We start from the raw sequence: 9,208 nt of genomic DNA on the forward strand, positions 1-9,208 counted from the left end.
TTGCTCTCATATATCCATCTGCCTCTTCACAGCATTTATGCCTCTCATTTCAGGGTGCATTGCAAAGCAAAAGAGGTGTCAACAGCCCAGCTCTTGGGGCACATTATTTCAGCCATGGGAAAAATGCATTGCAACAGTTCAGGGTCCTGAAGTTGGGAGACAGCAAAGGGGAAAGTCGATAGTAAGGCTGGTTTTCCAGAAGCAGCTCTTAAGTAGCAAAAGGAAGCAAGGAAACCAGCAATCAGACAGCTGCTCCAGCCCTAGAGGGCAGCACAAAATAATAAATAAAAACCCGAAAGAATCATCTGCATGACAAAAGCAGCCCCTTAGTGAGGGGGGGTTTTCCTGGCAGGTTCGGTAGGCTCAGCACTGTGCTCGCTGCCAAAATGAGCTCATCTGGATGTTCCGACCTCTTTGGTCTTATCTGTGTCCCTAACTCCTGCCTGGTGTCACCCCTCAAGTCAGGTGCTTTCTAGCTGTCACCAAACCCCTGTCCTGCCAGCAGCCTGCTCTTACATTCTGCTCGGTGAGAAGAGTTATTCCTTCCAGGACAGGTCTTCCAGATTCTGGGCTTTACATTTCTCAGCTGTGAATCTGAAACCTTTCATAACCCCCAAGTGCTGTTTTCCTAACGACGCAGAGAGAGATTTAGGTGCAAGGGTAGGAGGCTGCAACTCTCCAGGAATGTAACTCGTGGACACAAAACCCTAAAGTAAACACGTCGCCTCGCGCCGCGCACGCAACCGAACAATGGCAGCAGCAAGGATCAGTCACTTATTCCCCTGAGAAACCCCTGGCCCCATCCTGACAGTTTCTCTGGCAAAAAAAAAAAAAAAAAAAAAGTCCCCCTGGTTTCCCAACGCCTGCCCCCAGCAAGGACTTCAGGATGTCTTGCAGTAGTTGACTCCATCTGGAGCACTGCGGTGACGAGGACCCAGCGAGAGCCCGGAGCGGAGTCCCAAGGAAAACAGGCAACGTAATTTAAAGCAGACACTGTCCCAAATAAGGTTGTTTCCCTGAAAAATGCCTCCACTGGGAACTTCAGAGTGAGCCTCTTGGCATCCCGAGTGGGTGAACATGAAGCTGAAGGAAAATGTCATCAGCACCAGGAGGGAGCCAGTTTTGAAGAGCTGGATATGCTTTCTAAAGACTTGATAAGCCGTGTTTGGGGACGCCAGGAACCCTTGAAACAAGGTAACTGTGAAATATTCCAATATTCACTCTTTTTTAACCCTGAAGGCTCTGGATTTAGCAGCAAAAGAGTCTGGTGTGAAAAAGGATCAGACCTCGGGGAGTTTGGTTTCTGCTTTGTGTAATCTCTCGTATGGAACCTCTCTTTGGCACAGGACAATGTCTCTGTTAATTGCCTAAGCAGTAACAAAAATTACCCTTGGGTAATTTTACTGGGAAGGTGCTGCTGTTGGTAGCTACAAGCAACACCTATGAAGTGGTTTCAGGGTTAATATTTTAACAGAGACAGAGGCAAATATGGTTCTGGAGTGGGATCTGGGCAAACTGGGATTAAACCCTGGTTCCTCCACAGTTTCAAATGTACCTTGAGGCAAATCACTGCTCTTCTCTGCCTCTGCCCTCCCACCCCTTAAGTGGATGTGCTGCTGTGGTTTGGGTAACAAGCTTTTTCTAGATGCTAAATTATTTGACCCACTTAAGTGTCCTAGGGGGTGTTAGTCACTGAAATAATCTATATATTTGATATGGAGCTGTGTAATTTTGAAGTACCATGATGGAAAAATGTGACATTGAATGGGGTTCACAGCTCAATCCTGCTCTGAGGTGTGCTGGGATTTTTTATCACAGCTGCCAGGGGGAGCAAACTGGCACCAAGCATGAAGCTGCTTCTACTCTGGGAAAGCCTCAGAGCTATAAAAGCTCCTTTAGATTGAGTTGCTGCTACTGCTGCTCCCAGACTGCTTTTAATAAGCTGTAGTTAGAGACATCAGTGCCAGTGTTAGCAGGCAGGATTTAGTGGTGATCTCTGACACCAAGTTGATGAGGGTCCTGTAAGCCCCGAGCTCTGTGCTGGGAGAGGATGGTGGACATCTGAGACCTGCCCAGAGGGCAGAGAGGAGGGGGATGCAGTGAAGTGTCATGGTAAGTGCTGCTGAGGAGGGTCTAAGGGTTGTCCAGAGAAAAAAAGCTAGGCAGGGAAAAGCTCCTCAGATGGACAGCTGAACTGAAAACCACCTAAGGAATGGAATCTCCGTGAGGAAGGAGGTTGTGCTGTACCATGAGGATTGGATTACCCTGTTGTGGACAAAGTCCAAGTGGTCTCAGATTGGAAGAGACCACCACATCCTAGTGCTTCAGGGTGTGACAGCCACCTGAGAAGCACCTTGAGGGACAGCATCCTTGCTTGATACAAATCTGCCTGACACAACAAACCTTTAAATCAGTTTACTAGTTACTTTATGATCTTACAATTGAGGAACTTTCAAAGCATGTTAAGACACTGGATTGTGTCAGATTTACCATTTCAGAAGCAAAGGGACTGTTGTGGTGGTTTTTTTGCACTAGCAGTGTGACAAAAGAAGGCATTGCAGAGCCCCCAGGCTACACTCTGTCCAGCAGGGTGGTGCCCTGTTGTGGGTAATATCCATGGAGATCTCCTCAGCTTAATTCATTGAATCTAAACAGAAACAATTCCCATGTGAGGGCTCTGAGTAAAGCCTTGTAATCATCGGTGTGTTTGTCTTTTCTCTCAATTACAGCAAATTACTACCCAGATGATAAAACTCATTTTCTCCTCCTTAGAGGAGACACTGACTCCTCTAATCCAGAACAGAGGGGGAAGGACAGAGACACTAGGGTGATATCAACAATTCTTCCTTCCATAGGATGATTTTGGCATGTTTAGCAAACATTAAAGAAAAAGATTGAGAATTAACATCCCTGGTCTTGTTTTAGAGGTGGGGAACAGATTTCTGATCCTGCTGCTGAGCCCCAATGACAAACTCTGAGCTCGTTCACCTTGGGGTCCCAGATCAACATCCATCACTAGTTGTTTCCCTGAAGTGGAAGGAATGTGCAATCTGAAAAGGGAGCTGGACCTCCTCAGTTTCTCTCTTCTTTTCTCTGGTTGGGAAGTGGAAGGATGGGCAAGTTCCTTTGACATTCAGCAATTGCCATTGCTGCTTGGAAGCGTGGCCATCAGCTGCATCCCTCAAACAGTGACTAAGCAGAGGGATCTCCACCAACCAGGAATGATTCCAATATGTTTCCACCCTCCTGATGCTCTATGGGTGGAAGCCACTGAGAAACAGGACATTGATGTTGGGTTTTGGCTGCACATGTGCCTGGGATTGGCCTGCATTTGGAGCTTGCCAGATGCAGGCTTGCTTCTGGAAAGTCTTTTCTAATCATTGCTGCTTGGCTTCCAGCTGGGAGCTGGTGTGTGTCTCACCAGCTCTGGATGTGGACAGGACCAGCTCAGATCTGCCTGCAAGAAGCCCCACAAATACAGACAGATTCAGCACGTATGCAACAGAGGCTGCCATAAAGAACTTGTACCTGGAACTCATGTCAGTGGCAACCACAGCCAACTCATGTCCAATTGGAAACAAAATACTTGAAGGCCAAATGCTGTGCCTTGGCTCCATTTGCATTTTTCTCCCAGTGCCCAGCCTCCCAAGGTTGTTTGCTCCTTTTGCAGTTATGTCTATGCTCTCTTCTGAGGTCCTTTCCAAACAGTTAAACTCCAAAGAATCCTTCACTTCACACAAATCCATTCAATTTTACATCTGTCTCTTCATAAGGCAACTGCTTTCAAATGTATTTAAAATTCATTTTCAAATGTATTTAAAAACCTTCCCATACCTGGGATGTGTAAAATGGAAAACTAATACTTGGACAAAAAGTTCTCAGGCCATTTTTTTGCAGCTATTTATATTGACTCAACAAATCTGGGTGAGTGTGTAAAAGCAGCTAAAGGCACTTGGTCTGTTCAGCCTGGAGAAGAGGAGACTGAGGGGAGACCTCATGGCAGCTACTGCTTCCTCATTAGGGAAGGAGGAGGAGGAGGCACTGACCTCTTCTCTCTGGTGACCAACGATAGGACCTGAGGGAATAGTAGGAAGATGTGCAGGAGGAAGTTTGGTTTGGACACTAGGAAGAGATTCTTCACCCAGAGGGATGTGGAGCACTGGAATAGGCTCCCCAGGGAAGCAGTAATGGCACAGAACCTGACAATATTCAAGAAACATTTGGACTGTGCCCTCAGGCACATGGTGTGAACTTTGGGGTTGTCCAGTTCTGGGGCAAGAGTTGGACTTGGTGATCCAGGCTGTCTGAGGAGGTGGTTGTGCCACCATCCCTGGAGACATCTAAGAAGACAGATGTGGTGCCAGGGGACAGGGTTTAGTGGTCGATGTGGCAGAGTTAGGGTTGTGGTTGGACTCAATGATTCTGAAGGTCTTTTCTAACCACAGTGATATTGTGATACTGTGTGAGCTCTTTGGCATTCTGTGCTGAGTAGAGTGGAAAATGCTGTGGATGGAGAGGGAAGCTGCTCCCTACACCTGTTTCTGAGTGGCACCCGTTGGATTTGCTCAGGACTTAGCACCTGAAAGCTGCATCCTTGGGGAGAGTGGGGATAACTCAGTCTTCAGTGGTTGTCTTTCTTTGTGATGCTTGAGCATCTGGACTTCATGGGGTGGCCTGGGTATCATCTAGGTAACTGCTGGAAACACACTGGGGCAATCCCAAGAAGTGCCTTGGACCTTCCTTTCAAGTCCTCACATAAATCTCTCCTTTTCCCACCAGGCTGAAAGGGTTGCAGAGGTGTGTTGGAAGTGCTGTAGGCTCAGAAACGAGCTCATTTATTACACCCTGTGTCTGTTTCTCCATGTTAGACAGTGACCTGGTGCCAGCTTTTGAAATCTAACTGTGCCACAGTTGAAATCTAACTATAATCATCTTTTCCAGCAGCACCATGAAACTGTACATCATCTTCTTCCTGGCAGTGGTGAGCAGAGGCACCTCCAACAATCAGCCCACAGTGGGGGTGTCCTGTGAAATGGTAAGGCTGTTTCCCTACTTGGGCCCCTTGAGATCCTGGATATGGTTGGGAGCCCCTTTTTACAGCACTGCACAAATATTTACTGGTTTTCAAAGAGAAACCCCCCTAAGACCTGGGTCTCCAGGAGGACAGAGATGGCTTTGCTCTCCAGGCTGTTCTTGGGCTGTGTCCTTGCTGTCCTGACAGCACATAAAAGGGGGGGGGGGGAGGAAAGAAGGGTCACTCTGTCCATTTTTTAATAAGGGTGAGCTGGTTGAAAGAAATTTGACTGGATTTCCCCAAGAGTGCACAGGGATGTGGCTGAGACAGTGAAAAACCTTGGACTTAAAACTAACTCCTTTATTATCATCCTGAGTTCTTTGTGCTTTAGATAAAAAAGCATCTTTTGTGAAATACATCTATCCCAGCCTTTTTGTAACAGCAGAGGCTGATCTCCTCTGCCCTGGCAGAACACTGCTGCCAGGGAAGCTGGCCTTGGCTTCTGCTGGAGGTAAAAGAAGTGACAAAACCTCTTGCACCAGTACAAAATTGGCTCCTAGAATTTTTTCAAGCACCTGGTACAATATTATGAGTGTTCTTCACAGCTGAACTTTCTCCCTCCCGTGTCCAAGTGCTTCTGATGGTAACAGGCCATTTAAACATCCTTTTCTTTCCTTTCCTTCTTTTCTTTTCTTTTCTTTTCTTTTCTTTTCTTTTCTTTTCTTTTCTTTTCTTTTCTTTTCTTTTCTTTTCTTTTCTTTTCTTTTCTTTTCTTTTCTTTTCTTTTCTTTTCTTTTCTTTTCTTTTCTTTTCTTTTCTTTTCTTTTCTTTTCTTTTCTTTTCTTTTCTTTTCTTTTCTTTTCTTTTCTTTTCTTTTCTTTCTTTCTTTTCTTTTCTTTTCTTTTCTTTCTTTCTTTTCTTTTCTTTTCTTTTCTTTCTTTCTTTTCTTTTCTTTTCTTTTCTTTCTTTCTTTTCTTTTCTTTTCTTTTCTTTTCTTTTCTTTTCTTTTCTTTTCTTTTCTTTTCTTTTCTTTTCTTTTCTTTTCTTTTCTTTTCTTTTCTTTTCTTTTCTTTTCTTTTCTTTTCTTTTCTTTTCTTTTCTTTTCTTTTCTTTTCTTTTCTTTTCTTTTCTTTTCTTTTCTTTTCTTTTCTTTTCTTTTCTTTTCTTTTCTTCCTCTCCTCTCCTCTCCTCTCCTCTCCTCTCCTCTCTTCTCCTCTCCTTTCCTCTTTTGTTTTATAACATTGAAGCACTTCAGCACAAATCCTCGAGAATTTCCAAAATAGGTGAAAAAAAGTAATTTGCTAACTGTACACATCTCCCTTATGGGACTCATTCCATTCCTGCCCACCCTGCTGTATTGTTGCACTTCCTGAATTCCAGAGAAATTAAGACCCAGTATATACATTATACATATATATATACATATCTATATATATCTATATATATAAAGGTCTTGGGAAGGTGACTGGATAGCTGAGTTCATTGGCTGGAGGGGGAAGACTGATCAAGGTGCTGTAAACATAACACTTTGGGTCCCAGGTATCAGGGTCACATGCAGGCTGGGTGAGACACACAAGGATCCAAGCAGATTTGTCCTGTCCCTTTTCTTGATGGGTCACAGATCAGGTTGAGAAGTAAACACATCTTTGTTTCCACCACTCCACTGTAAACTGCTTTCATCAAGCCAACAACTGAAGGCTCTATGCAATGAGGTTGGGATAAATTCAGCTCCAACAGAGAACAGCTGGGGGCTGGGAGGCTCATCTGGTGTAAATTAACAGCTCAGCATCACTAATGTTGATGTTGATCATCTTCCTTCTCTGGGCATTTGGTCCAATGGAAGCAGGGAGGTGTAAATCCAAACACAGTTAAAGAAAGAAGGGGCTACTGGGCTAGCTGAAGGGTCCACTGAGAGTCCTGCTTACTTTGCTTGATTATTTTTCTTCTCAGTTTTGCTGGTTTACATTGTACTTTCCCCCTGGTGACACCTTTAGATCAGGAAAGGCTCAGAAATAGAAACTTCTATTCCAAATCTTGTGGAAGAGGCATGAGTCAGAAACCTGTGCCCCTCTTGTACTCACCACTGGTGCTCCTGTCTTTGAATCAAAGTCTTGTAAAAGACATTTTAGGAAGATAACAGTCCTACCAGACCCCTGACATGGGAGTGAGCTGCACTGATTATACAAGTAACTGCAAATCTGCCTGTTTGAGGGACAAAAAGGCACAGCTTCCATGTCAGGAGGTTCTTCCTCATATTGACATTCAAGGAGAGGGGCTTTACTTTGTGTTTTCATAGAATCATAGAACTATTCAGGTTGGAAAAGCCCCTTGGGATCACCCAGTCCAACCATCATCCCTACTCTACAAAGTTCTCCCCTAAACCACATCCATCAACACCACATCCAAACCACCTTTTTGCCTCCCAAAGAAAGATGTATCTGCTAATTCATGTTAACTGGGAAAGTAGAAGCTTCAAGCAATTTGTAGAAGGGAAGGGTTTTTAACCATTATACGTTGTCTTGCAGTGAGGTCATGCAAGAACACATGCACAGCTGGTTATCAGAGGTCACCTGATAGGTGATATCTGGGCAAACTGCTAAGATTTTCTTGTGTAGCTGAGCCTCCACCTGGATGGCTTTTCTAGAGAATAGGTATGGCCATTTGCAAGCACAACTCAGCACCAAGTGGCTCCAGCCCAACCTCTTTGGTTCAAATGCCCATGAGTTGACACAGGAGAACATGAGCAGAGGCTTGGATCCAACTGCTCCCTTGGCAGGGTTCTTACTAAGGTGGGTGACAACTTCCACCCAGTGCTGACCAGTGAAGAATTGGAGTCAGTACCCAACTGATCCTCAGCTTTTGAGCTGTTGGGTCATTTTTTCACAAGCACCTGAATGGGACCAGACACTGAAGGGACCAAGGGGTCCTCACCCTGCAGTATTTCTTGTCAACAAACTTCACACAAACCAGTGGCAGCATCAGCAGAGATTGTGAAGTTGGAACATGAAACCAGTAAAAACCTCTTTTCCAGCCTCAGGCTGCCAACACATTGGGATTCAGGGTGGGAGGAGGGGAGATAGATGCCAACAGATGCCATTTGCTCTGTCCCACTGAGAAGTGCTTCATCTTTCCTTCCTAGTGCTGGTGAGAATGAAATTCATGTGATTTGTGCCTCAGGGGAGAAAAAGTGGTGCAGAACAGAGTAGATAAGAAAGTCAGCAAGGATCAAAATAGTCAGTGAAAAGGAATGAAGGTTTAAAAAAAAAATAGTGGGAGGGGTAATGGTATAGAAACAAATGGCAGACAGTGGGAGGTAGAGATTTTATCAGTCCCTTTTAACACTGGGAGCCTTGGGTGGAAGCAGATTAAAGGCCTGATCCTGCAAGATAGGTGGTGAACTGGAACTGACCTCTCCAACCTTGGCTTCATTGAAAGCCAGCCAACTGATGCCAAGAGGAGCTGGATCAGGAGTTTTGTTGCTGCACTGGGTGCCTGGAGGGAGCTGAGGGTGCTCAGCACTTGTTGAGGTCTGGCTTAAAGTGTGGGAAGAAACCTGGCATCTCCCTCAGGCTGCAAAGCAGCTGCTGCTTTTTCACTCTGGGTTTTTGCATCTTTCTGGCTTCTCCCTCTTCCACCAAATGAAGAAGAGACTTCCTGCTCCACTCCTGAGCCTCAGAGCTAAGCCCAGATCTGTGCACATTTTAGCTCCAAACAAGCAATTCCACAGTGGCTTTGCAGGAAAGAAATAATGTCAAGAAGAAGCCAGAAAATTCTGTTCTCTTTTTTTGTTGTTCTTTTGTTGTTCAGCTGGGGGAGATTTGAATGATTTGGAGGGGAAAAAAAAGGGATATTTGGGAAAGCTGTATCATAGAAAGGATTGTAGAGCAGCCTGTGAGTATCTAGAGTTTGGATGAGCACTTACTTGTCTCTGGCACATTTTTGTGCTTTCTCCAAAACTCACATGATGCACAAGAGATTCACAAAACGCTGACTATTGCCCCACTTCTCCCAAACAGACCTGCCACTTCATTCACCTCCAAGTTCACACGAAGCAGATGTTTTTCAGTATTTTTCACTGTGAATGTTTCTCTAATGTCTGCAAAGCTTTGCGTCATGGAATCTGAATTCTGCTTCCCCACAGAAGTTAAGATTCAACAGATTTTTTTCTTCCTTTTTCTTCTTCCCCCCCCCCCC

General features: G+C 44.9%; 1 protein-coding gene across 1 annotated transcript in view; it reads left to right on the top strand.

The window, feature by feature from the left end:
* Window positions 1–4,948: 4,948 nt before the first annotated feature.
* LRRC32 (leucine rich repeat containing 32) overlaps window positions 4,949–9,208 on the top strand; it is an 8,349-nt gene continuing 4,089 nt past the window's right edge. Inside the window, exon 1 of the mRNA XM_009996730.1 lies at window positions 4,949–5,035. Coding sequence (XP_009995032.1) covers window positions 4,949–5,035 — 87 coding nt within the window. The remainder of the gene's footprint in view (window positions 5,036–9,208) is intronic.

This window comes from Chaetura pelagica, unplaced genomic scaffold, assembly GCF_000747805.2.
Source record: "Chaetura pelagica isolate M959 unplaced genomic scaffold, ChaPel_1.0 scaffold570, whole genome shotgun sequence".
Lineage (NCBI taxonomy): Eukaryota > Metazoa > Chordata > Aves > Apodiformes > Apodidae > Chaetura > Chaetura pelagica.